Source organism: Fistularia commersonii, chromosome 20 (assembly GCF_037954325.1).
Source record: "Fistularia commersonii isolate RoL2024-O1a breed Wild chromosome 20, RoL_Fcom_v1.0, whole genome shotgun sequence".
In the NCBI taxonomy this organism is placed as follows: domain Eukaryota; kingdom Metazoa; phylum Chordata; class Actinopteri; order Syngnathiformes; family Fistulariidae; genus Fistularia; species Fistularia commersonii.
The window spans coordinates 14,721,606-14,733,019 of record NC_141303.1 but is presented as its reverse complement, the minus strand read 5'-3'; the positions used below and the strand labels follow the sequence as shown (position 1 = coordinate 14,733,019).

General features: G+C 52.2%; 1 protein-coding gene across 2 annotated transcripts; it reads right to left on the bottom strand.

Annotated features, from left to right (window-relative positions):
- Positions 1-1,245: 1,245 nt before the first annotated feature.
- LOC147223078 (solute carrier family 22 member 2-like) lies at positions 1,246-7,568 on the bottom strand. Of its 2 annotated transcripts, XR_015107668.1 has the most exons (12): positions 7,129-7,568; positions 6,570-6,673; positions 6,348-6,502; positions 5,376-5,544; positions 5,191-5,305; positions 5,001-5,101; positions 4,346-4,560; positions 4,164-4,272; positions 3,968-4,080; positions 3,142-3,241; positions 1,946-3,048; positions 1,246-1,741 (listed from the first exon to the last, which is right to left on the bottom strand). XR_015107668.1 is itself a non-coding variant. In XM_086166742.1 (11 exons), exons 1-11 carry the CDS (start codon positions 7,528-7,530, stop codon positions 2,961-2,963), a joined length of 1,671 nt encoding a protein of 556 aa, XP_086022868.1. In that variant the 5' UTR covers positions 7,531-7,568; the 3' UTR covers positions 1,899-2,960. The 2 variants fall into 2 exon arrangements, 1 of the variants encoding a protein (XP_086022868.1); XM_086166742.1 differs by lacking the exon at positions 1,246-1,741 and having other exon boundaries at positions 1,899-3,048.
- Positions 7,569-11,414: the final 3,846 nt, after the last annotated feature.

Below are 11,414 nucleotides of genomic sequence, written 5' to 3'. Positions count from 1 at the left end.
GGACTGAGGAAGGCCATCAGGAGGCAGTACAAAGAGAGGCGGGATGGCTTCTACTCCAATGCTGACCCTGAGCGGATGTGGCAAGGCCCGCATCACATCCCGGACCACAAGTCCACCACCAGAGCCGGCCTGACGACCCCCCCCCCCCACACTTCCACCCTCTGCCAACAGTAGACGACACAGCCGACAGGATGGAAGAGGCCAGTCTGGTGAAGTGATGTGAGGACAACAACCTCACCCTCAACACGTACAAGACCAAGAAGATGATAGTGAACATGAGGAAGGAGAGGAGACCTTATCAGCCACTGTTCCTCCAAGGCGGGGGTTCTCACCCTTTTTCAGCATGCAGGTTACTTATAAAATGACCTAGTCAAAAGGATCTACCCACAACAAAAATGCAAAACATTCCAATATGTACAATGTATGTTGATGTACTTGGTCCAGCTCCCCCATCCATTTTATACAGTATCTTCAGTTTAAGAGAAAAAAAACGAGAGCTAAAAATTGAAGCTAACTTGCTGACTAGCTTGTTAGTTTTGTTGCATTTCGTGCCGTTGTTTGTGCAGGTGCGAGTGACCTCAGTGTCAGAAAAATCCGATGTCAGCTGACTGGCTGCCCTGTATATCAATCAAGTGACAGGGTGGATGATCAGCTGACGTCTATTTTTTTTAATGTCATGTGATCTACCAGTATTACCTTTGCGATCGGCTGATAGATCGCGATTGACATATTTGGCACCCCTGCTCCAAGGTCTCCAAGCCCTCCACCACCTCAGGTGTGGGAGGGCTCCTCAGCGGCTATACTTCCTGAGGAGGTTGAGGAGGTTTGGCATGTCACCTAAGATCCTCAGCAACTGCTCTCCTACAGCTGCTTTGTTGAGAGCATCCGGACCAGCTGCATCACCGTGTGGTACGGCAGCACCACCGCTCTGGACCGCAGACGCCTGCGGTGAGTGGTAAAGACTGCACAGAGGATCACAAGAACCCCACTGCCTTCTCTGCAGAACATCTGCCTCCATCGTCGAGGACCACGCCCACCCCCGGCATGGACTGCACACACTCCTACCGTCCGGCCGGAGGTACGGGAGTGTGAACCCGCTCTACCGACTGCCATCAGACTCTTAAATAGCTGACACTCCTTCTTCTTGCACATGTAAAGTCCACTGCCCACTGAAATTGCACTCATCCTTGCATCTGCACTTTGTGAGTTGCACACCAAGCCGCACTCAAATATGTTACTGCACTGTTCATACTCATATCTATAATCATATTTATGATCATGTTCATGCTCTTCTTATGAGCACATATCCAGATGCACTGCAGACAGCGAAGTAGAAATTTCACTGCACAGGGAAACACGTTTCTACAAAGCACACGTGACAATAAATACTTTGAATCTTGAATCTTGAATCTGAGGAGCATCACCCGGCCCATGACGTACGTCAGCAGATCATTGAGATATATGTCAAGTGGTGGTCAGAGCTGTGAAGGAGCGTCCAGCAGGGTGGTGCAAAATGTGGGTGGTGCCTGATCCCAACTGCAAACGGTCTCCAGGGGGCGACACCCCCCTTCCCCAATCACGAGGAGGACACTTTCGACGCCGCTTGGTCTTCAAACTCTTCCATGAAGAACCAGTTAGAGTCAGACAGGTTCTGACCCTCCTCTTCAGATGAGGCAGGAGATGGAGATGAAACGATGCCACGAACCTGCTCTGATAACGGCTCCTCATTGGATGCGACCAACTGATGAACAAAAACAAAGATGGAGGACAGCTGAGGAACCAGCCCGTAAATCCATTCTCTGCTCGGCTGACATTTCACCTGAGCATTCCCGACACGGGACAATTTAACCCGGTAACTGTCGCCCAGTTAGAGAAGATAAAACACTCAGAGTCGAAGCTGCGTTAAAAGAGAACTTTAATAGTTAAATAATACAATAATTCTCACAGTAGAATGAGGGCGAATCCTGTACAGTAGAATCCTGACGAGAAGCCAGAACTTTGTCCTGGAGTTCAGCTGGTTCCTCACACCTCATCTCAGGAAAACTTGGTGGGATTTGGCATCCCAGAACTTGTGTGGGATTGGTCAAAAAAGTTGGGGGCGGGAGTGCCGACGTTCCTGCTTTTCTACCGGCGCTGAAGGTTGAACGGGGTTGGATGGTTTGGAAGAGGAAAGGAAGAAAACATCTCGAAAGGGAAGCACGTGATGAGGTGTGAACGACTGCACGGCTCCGTATATGACCCTGTGACGGGCCGGTCCAGGGTCAGCCCGCCTCTCCACCAATCACAGCTGGGAAAGGCTCCACAACACTGACCGCAGGGGAAGCGGGGAACATAATGGATGAACATCTACCGAGGCGGTAGTTCTTAAAACGAGGAGCAGAACATTGTGCACGGCGAACACCCGTCAGAAAAGACGGCGACATCTTTGCCGCCGATTTCCAAAAGTCCGACCAATGTGTCCAGATGAAAAGGAGCAGAGGAGGAAGAAGATCCCGGCCCCGTCCTCGTCTCCTCGCCGCTTGTTGCTGCAGTTGTTCTTGTGCGATTCCTGCAACCCTTAACATGTGTTCGGAGCCTATGAGGACTTCCAGAAAGAACTTGTTCCTCTCGCCTCAAGGAAAGGAACAATTTCTCTGTTCTGCCAGAGGACGTGGAGAACTTCTACTTCTGTGTGGACGTTGCTGACTTGTCAAAAACCAGAGGAGTCCAGGGCTGCTCCGGGTTTGAAGGAACGTCAGTTGAGGGAGTTAGGAAAGCCGTCATAAGGCACCGATAGATTTAGAAGGAGCTTTTCAACAGTTGATATGATATACGTTTGTCGGATTCATGTGTTCACCGCGGCATTTTGAAGAACCGGTCGGGAGTGAAGGTTCCCTCAACATCATGAAGCTGAAGAAGGACGCTGCAGCGCTGACCTGCATTCAACCAGGGGAATAAATACCGATCTCGGGCCACGACCTTCACACCACCGTGGGGTCTTTGTTGGCCGATACATCTTTGCCGGGGAGGAGGTTGTCCATCTGGTGGTGCATTGCCTTCTGCTTCGCCCTGAGAAGATCCAAGGACCAATGTCAGGTGGAGAAGTCACAGAATCGAACACGCCGTTCATGCAGAGCCCAGGTGCGGTCGCCGGTAACTCACTTTTCCGGGAACTCGATGTCGTCGATGGTGTCGGGCAGCGGGACGCCTCTGGTCTCGGGGAGCAGAAGCACCAGACCTCCGGCCACAAACGCCAGGGACCCTGAAGGCAACGAGACAGGATTTTGGAGCAATCGGCATCTCAGGGCAAAGCAGAGGTTCGCGCTTCGACCCCACGCCAAAGAGGCCCCTGGTTGGATTCCCACAGGAGACCTTCCTGTGAGGAGTCTCCATGTCCCCCTGTGTGTGCGAGGGGTCCCACAGTCCAAACATATGGAGGATGGAGGCCCACTGAAGACCATACATTGGGCAGACGTGAACGAGACAGCGACACGTATGCCCTTGCTGTCCTGGGATTGGCCCCAGCCCTCCACAACCCTGACTTCAGGATTGGCATGACGGACAATGAAAGAATAAATGAATGAATGCGAGTCGGCACCTTGAACCCCCCTATTTCATTCAGACTTGTGAAATTCCCAGAAAACTTGTTTCCCTCACTCGAGCTGTCCAGGAGTATCTTAAAACCTTAACTCGGGTTAAAGGTTGATAGAAATAAAATGTATGTTTGACATCCTTTCAAAGAGTCTCAGCTGGTCCAATGGACCATTCGTTTGGGGGTTCGAGTCCCGATTCCTCCTGACTGCACGCCAAAGTGACACGAACCCTCCGGCCGCTCCCATCGGTATGCTTAGTGCCTGCATGGGTGGGTGACTGTGAGCCAGATGTAAAGGGGATGAAAGGATGGGGATGAAACGCGTGGAGACCATCTACCGTGTATGTGGACGTGTCCTTCGTGATTGGAGTGAAGGGAGGCGGGTCCGAATCTCACCGAAGATGATGAGCGGGAGCTCCAGCCAAATGACGGCCAGCCGGTAGAGAAGGAACGGAGCCACGATCCCGCCCACATCACACAGGGTGGAGCAAACCGACACGCCCAGGTTCCTGGACCCGGAACCCAGAAGACCACATTTAGCTTTGGACGAATCCAGTCTGGCTGACGTTGATCAAACCGATGGACCTCCTACCTGACGAAGGTGGGATAGAGTTCCGTGTTGACGAACACCACCATCTCGAAGGCCATGGTGATGCCCAGACGGCCCACGCACGCCACCGCCGTCTTCAGCCAGATCAGGCCTGGTGAGGAGCAATGAGCATTCAGCCTCAGACGGAGACCTCCACGAAGAGGACAATGGGCCGGCGGACTCACTGTCAGGGATGAAGGCGGTGATGAAGCAGGAGGCGCCTGCCACGATGTTGGCGGCGGCAAAGGGGAGGCGCCGGCCGATGCGCTCGATGGTGAAAAGGATGAGGAAGGCGGCGGGAAACTCCACCAGGCCGGAGATGAGGAAATCGATGTAGACGTTTCCCTCGAGGATCCCCAGCCTCATGATGAGGCCCTGGTACACCACAGCACTGGTGAACCTACAAGAGGAAGCGATGATGACAAAGGAGACAAAGAGGAGAAGAAGAAGAAGACAGGGATGGAGACAAGTTGATGAAGATGAAGAGGAGAACAAGCAAAGAGCAGGACATGGGGATTACAGGTGAAACAAAGTGACAGTTGAGTGAAGAACTCTAAATGTCTCAGAATAAGCTGGGCCTGGAGCAGACACTCCTTCCCCTCCAGGCTTTTCCATCTGGAGATCTGAAGTTTCACGCTTCAGCATCCAGACCTTCACACGACATCCATACCTTCAACTCCATCACTCTATGACTGGACCTTCACCCCAGGCTTTCAATGGATGTCCGGACCTTCATCGGGTGCCCAGACCCTTACCAGACATCCAGGACGTTCACTCTACGACGAGACCTTCGCCAGACCTTCACACCCCGAGAGGAGGGAAGAGGATAGCGAGGCTCACCAGTTGTAGCTGAGGATGAAGGTGTGCTTCCTCATCTTCGGTGTCCTGATCAGGTCCAGGAAGGAGGCCATGCTCGAGTCGGCGTTGTCGTCGGTCAGAGTCTGGAGGGAGGAGAGAGAACTTCTCCAAATCAGCGGAGATTCAAACATCTCAACTTCCCGCCGCGGACGCGGCAACCATCGGGACGGACCTCGATGTTCTTGGACAAGGTCATCCTGTTCTCCTTGGCCATGGCCTCGGTGATCTTCACGGCCTGGGACTTCCTGTTCTGCGACAGGAGCCACCGCGGGGACTCTGGGATGAACCTGCATATGGAGAACCTTGTCAAGCCTCCAGGAGGAAGAGGAGAGGGCGGCTTCGGCCGGCCGGTCTCACCAGTAGTAGGACAGGAAGAGGATGTAGGGCACCGTGATGACCACCTGCAGCCACCGCCAGTCCGTGATGTAGTAGGCCAGCAGAGGGAGGATCAGGATGCCGACGCTGAAGAACATCTGGTAGACCACGCCCACCGTGCGCCTGAACTCCACGCCCACGATCTCAGTGACTGACGGGGGACACGAGAAGAAACTTCAGGGTCCGTTCAAGGTCTTCCCTCCTTCATCAACAGTCGTGCAGTCATATCGATGGCTGGAATGCAAAACCTCCTATCTGAAAAAAACACTTTTTTCAGGAAATGAAAAAAAACGTTTCATTTTATTGTAGTATTGTCTTTGCTAAAGATATTTGAGAATGCTCTATTGTTCTATGTTATAATTTAAAAATACATAGCATGTATTTTTCCCAATGACAATGCAGATGAGTGTTTTTTTCCTCATTTTTTCTGCTTCATTGTGCACATGGGTGTTTTGTCATGTGACATTCATGTCAAAAGAAAGGGCGGGATTATCTTGCCGACAGACTGAAAATGTGGAGCCGTCCCATTTCTCACCATTCAATGCAAAAACGCAAAATCGAAAAATTTGCACATAGGAGGTTTTGCATTCCAGCCATGTTTGCTATAGAGAAACGTCTGATCTTCGGGACAGAGGAGGATGGAGAGGACCAGGAAGGAGGCCGTGTGAGGTTGTCGGGAGGAAGACCAGAGAGGAGGCTCATGGATGGAGGAGAAGAGAACAGGAAGTTAGTTGGTGAGAGAAAAGGGAGTTGGATGGAAGCAGATGATTGGCTGAGGAAACCCAGGTGGGAGCAGCCCGAAGGAGGAGGAGGTCATTTGCGGAACAATAAACTGGAAATAATGTAGCTCTCTTCAGAAGCGGCTCCAGGCTGGACCCTCTGCGGTCACAGGTGACCTGGGATTTGTTTCATTCATGATGGCTGTCGCCATGGCGACAAAGCGGCAGCCCTTACTCAGCACGTATCCAGCCACCCAGCCTCCCTTCACGCCGAAGCCGTAGAGCGTTCGGAAGATCAGCAGCGCCACGTAGTCCGGCGCCACGGCGACCAGGATCCCCGCGATGCCGTTCAGTAGGTTGGACATCAGGAAGCTCATTTTCCTGCCGAACCTGCGGAGGCGGAGAAGCCGTTAGCAAGCTGACGCTTGGCCACCGGCGCGCAAATATGAGGCCTCACCTGTCGGCCAGGTATCCAATGGCGATGCTCCCGATCAGGAAGCCGATGTTTAGGGTGGCCTGGTACATGTCCACCAGCCAGGCGTCCCCACACACCAGGTCGAACTGGAGTAAACACAAAGAGGACACCACAACCCCAACGCTTAGGAAACCAGTGCGGCCTTTGACCCTCCCGGTATGTTCTGAACACCGGACGGGAAAAGGACGGTCTGGGTGACCTTCGACCCGCAAAGATCAGATCAACCTGGACTCCATGGGAGTACCAGAACCCTCAGGTCTGATTCCCAGGGAGGAGCGAGGTTCCACCTCAAACGCAGAAGGTTCTTTGGATGAACCCAAAGACTCCTCGTCAGAGGACACCTCAGAAACTTGCTAGTATGAGATGGTCGGGGGGGAATCGGGCTTAACTGAGTCGATATTTTGACCAAATATCCCGGAACCTCTTCGACTCGGGATCTGGATCCTTTAGCTTCCACCGTCTGACGTTCAAACCTGGCAGACACCCAGGTCATACCTGAGGTGTGTTCTGAAACTCCGAGCCCAGAAGAACCCCCTCCTACCTCGGTCACGAAGGACTGCCTCCCCTGGTAGTCATACTCCCAGCCGTCCCTGCAGGTGACCCTGGGCGCCGCTGTGAGGTCCGGCCCGTCCGAGCTGCAGCTGAGGCCGCTGGAGTTCCAGTCCACCTGGTGCTGCAGGCAGCTGCTGGGCTGCAGCTCTCCGGAGACGTTAACCAGCGGCGCCGTGAGTCGCCGGGCGTCCGCCGGGCTCCAGCCGCAAGACCGGCTCGTCTCCGCCAGCGCCGGGTCTCGGCACCAGTGCTCCGGGGTGAAGCCTTGGAACACGATGCCAACGTAGACACCGGCCCAGGGCATGGACACCATGCACAGCAGGGCAAAAATGCGCTTCTGGCAGCGGCCGAATTTGCCAGCTTCCTCCAGGACGTCATCAAACGTGGCCATGGTCGGCGGCGGTGGCGGAGCGGGATGCGGCAAAGAGTGACCCCGGGGCCGGACGCCGCCGGGCTTTAAAGGGGACGAGCGGGGGCGAAGGTCCAACGGCGGCGCAGCAGACCGTTAACATGTTTGTTTTGCTTTTCCCCCCCCGGACGTCACCGCGGTCATGTCCGTGGAATCTGGCAGGAACCCCGGAGGCGACGCACATCGCTGTCAATCAGTCAACACCGCCCTGTTTCTGAGAATCCACCAGGCGTGCAGGGGAGGAGACGGACAGAAAACACCGAGCCTTCACATAAAGGTCCTGGACGGTTCTAATCAGGTCTTTGAAGTTCTTCTGAAGACCTTTGAAGATTCTTTCTAATGTCCCTAAGATCTTCTCAAAGTCGATCATTGACCATCATCAACTTGTTAACTCTTGACTAAGTTCTTCTCCACAAAAATGATCGATACACCCTTTTATCAATCATTTACGATCCCTTTGTGGTGCATTTACTGACAGTAGGACATTTCTGCATTTCTGCATCTAAAAAATCAACTCACTGACAATCACAAGCAAGGTTGATAAGTGAGAGTGGTACTTACCCAAGATCTCCACCGACAACTGCTGGACTCAGTGTTTAAAAGAGATAATGAGTCCAGTCTGCTCTGGACTGAGGGTTCTTGGCTGTCGGTTGAGAACTTATCTCCAAGAGGCTCCTCCATCCCTGAGGTCTGCAGAGGCTGGAATCCATGGAGTCGCAAGCCGTCTGTCTCCACGGCGGGCCGAGTCTGCAGACGCCACCCAACAAGGAGGTCATCAAGAACTTACTCACGCGTCATGAATACATGAAACGTTCACCCTCTCATTCACGTCAAACAGACACTCATCCACACATCTGCACAATGTAGACCCTACATTGTCCGCGTATCCAGAGACGGTGGCCGTATTCAAAGAATACAATCTGCGCCGACTCAAGACGAGTATGATAGCTCGCAAGGCCAAACGCGAGCAGACAAACTCTCACAGCTAAAAAGTGGACCGTTAGCTCAGCGGATTACATTTGTACGCCGGCCTCAGCTGAATCGGTTCTATTTTCGAGCGAGCTTTCGGGTCGCTCAACCGATAGCGAGCAGCGGTAAACCTTTCACTGATGGAGAATTTGTCAAGAAATGTTTGAATGCTGTCGCGGAGGATGTGTGTCCTAAGAAGAAAGATGTCATTTTAATGTCTTGAGTTTGTCGGCTGCTACAATCACAAGACGCATTGAAGAAATTGGGGGTAATGTATATGACCAAAGAATTTGACTTTTTTTCAGTCGCACTGGATGAGGGCATGGCTGTGCAGGACACAGTGCAGCTGTTATTTTGTATTCGTTGAGTTAGCACAAACTTTGAAACGAGCAAACGATCTACCAAATCATGGAAGAGTTGAACCTGGACAGGTCAAAGCTTGTTAGCATCACGACTGATGGAGCTCCTCGTATGGTGGGCGCGTCTCGCAGTCTAATCGGGATGAACATTTATTGGTAAGCTAACTTTTCTGACTTGAACGAGCCTTTCTGAGTACAAACAAGTATAATTATAATGACATCTATTGGGATAAAATCCGTCCTACAACCATGCTGGTGTGGAAATGTGTTGTGTTGGTATCAGTTGGGTTTCATAGCCGGCTTGCTTTCTGGTTTTCATAGTGAATTTGATATGAGAGAGCTGCAAACAGGTGTGTCTACAAGAAAGTTAATGTTCCTTGGTCTGTTTTCTGTGAAAAACTTGAAAAGGGTTATTTGGTTATTATTTATTTCATAAATAGTGTTATTTATTAATAATGTTATTATTTATTTTGGTTTTTTTTTCCTGTCAAGATCCCAGAAAGGGTTCATATTTGGTTATGTATGGCTTTCTGGAAAACAATAAACGTTTACATTTCGACAACTCTGCTTAGTTATTTGGCCCTCGCAGGAAAAAGTTTGGGGACCCCTGATGTAGAGTCTCCAAAGGACCTCGGACCCGGTGCAGATGAAGGGATGATGTCTCTGTGGAAGCTCCTGCCGGGAGTAAGCGAACATCAGACGGGTGGAAGCCGGGCCTCTGATATCACTTCCTGTCCTTGGATGTCACTTCCTGTCCCCGGCGTACAAATGAAAGGAGGGCGGCACAAAGCAGCGTTTGTCATATTTATTCAAACAATGCAATTTGTTTTACACCCACGATCATTTAAATAGCAAACCAGGCAAAGAGCAGACATGGACAGAGAGGACACAACCCATGGAGAAGACCTCCTGTGGCAGCCACACATAATTTGTGCTTTTTTTTTAATTTTTTTTAAATTTTTTTTGTTTTTCCCCTCAGGGCTCTTGTGTCAGGGCTGACCAGATGAGAAGGTTCAGGGCGAAGACGTCCTGCTGCCGCGCAGGTGAGCAACACAAATACAGCGGGGAACCGACGCGACGGGATGACATTCATATCCTAGACCTCCCAGGAGGTCGGGAACTGGAACATGAAGGCCGGTCAGGGTTGGGCCTCAAAGAGAAGAAGTCCACATGCTGGGGGAACCTCCTTCGTTCCTCCGGTTCAGAACTCACTCTTGTGAGTCTCCGATATCTACAGAGGAGGCGAGAACTTCATCCGGCACTCTGGATGTGGGTGTCACTTGGAGGAAGTTCTCCAAGCTGAAGAGGGCAGTGATATGTTCTCCTAAGAACCCTGCCGCTGGTGGAAACCACACTTCCGCCTCCAATACTGATTTGGAATACCTTCTGAGGAGGAAGCAGGTGCGAAGTCTTCAAGCCCCGCTCAGAGCTGCCGGGGGGGGGGGCAGATTGTACCGTCTAAACTTGCAGATCTGCGTACTTTTACCTACAATGTACTTCCGATACACAGATCTGTCAACCTCAAATCATTCATCAGGATATGAGACCAGGAGGAACCAGAGGTTTGTCAATTCGGCCAACCTGGATCCTCCTGGCTTCGGAGAACAACACTGAGGTTCTCCTTATTTGTGTCCAAAGATGCTTCTGCGTGACGATATTATGGGATTTATGTGGAGAGAAGGTGAAAGTCACGATTTTAAAAGCCTGAGAGCCAAAGAGAAGCCGGGCTTTGTTGACCCTCTTCATGGAAACAATGTCTGCCCGTCAGGTCTGTGTGGGCGGAGCTAGAGGCCCGTGGACTCGCCTCTTCCGTAGGTCGGTGACAGAGACCAGCTTGGACACATCTCTGCTGGTTGTTTTCACACCGACGACAACAATGGACGGGACCCGCCAATCAAATACTGCCTGTCGGCGAGAGGCCGCCCATGACCGCTGCCCCCGACCGTCCACTGACGTCGGCGCCGCCAAAACTTGAGCGCAAGTTAAAAGTTTTAAAGCGAGAAAACCCCATGGAGAGGAAAAGGGAAAAAAAAAACCCGAAGACCCGAACCCGGCCTGGAACGTGCAAACCCGGCGTCCAAGCGTAGCGGCAGCTGTTAGCAATATGGCTTTGGCGGGAAGGGGAGGAGCCTGGACGGCCACAACAACCCTCAAAAAAAAAAAAAAAAAAAGGATCAACAAGAAGAGCCCGGTGGACCTTCTGGGTCACGCTAAAGGCCATCTGGTCTCGGCGAGAACCACCTCATCTCCTCAGAGCCGAGGGTCAGCCGATCAGGAAGCAGTCCTGTTGCCAGGAAAAAGCGTCAGGTGGGATGTTGCGGCGCAGGAGGCAACCAGAGAAGATGGAGCGGCGTCCTGGTTGCCTCTGGAAGCCACGCCAGCTGACGCCCCGCTTCGCCCGTCGCGGCTGCAGACCAAGCGAACCTTAAACATCACGTCGAGAAACCCCGAGAAGTCCCGGAGACCTCTCTCACCAAACACCGGCTCCAATTTGTCCTCCGCTCCACGGTCGTCGACCAATCGCAGCGCCTTCGGGAT

What these genes read in the sequence shown, in the direction of transcription:
- LOC147223078 (XM_086166742.1), bottom strand. Translation starts at nt 7,530, where the DNA reads ATGGCCACGTTTGATGACGTCCTGGAGGAAGCTGGCAAATTCGGCCGC. An exon ending in GGTGGCTGGATACGTGCTGA is followed by an intron (nt 5,545 to 6,347) that starts GTAAGGGCTGCC and finishes GTCCCCCGTCAG; the next exon opens with TCACTGAGATCGTGGGCGTG. An exon ending in CCTTGTCCAAGAACATCGAG is followed by an intron (nt 5,102 to 5,190) that starts GTCCGTCCCGAT and finishes TCCTCCCTCCAG; the next exon opens with ACTCTGACCGACGACAACGC.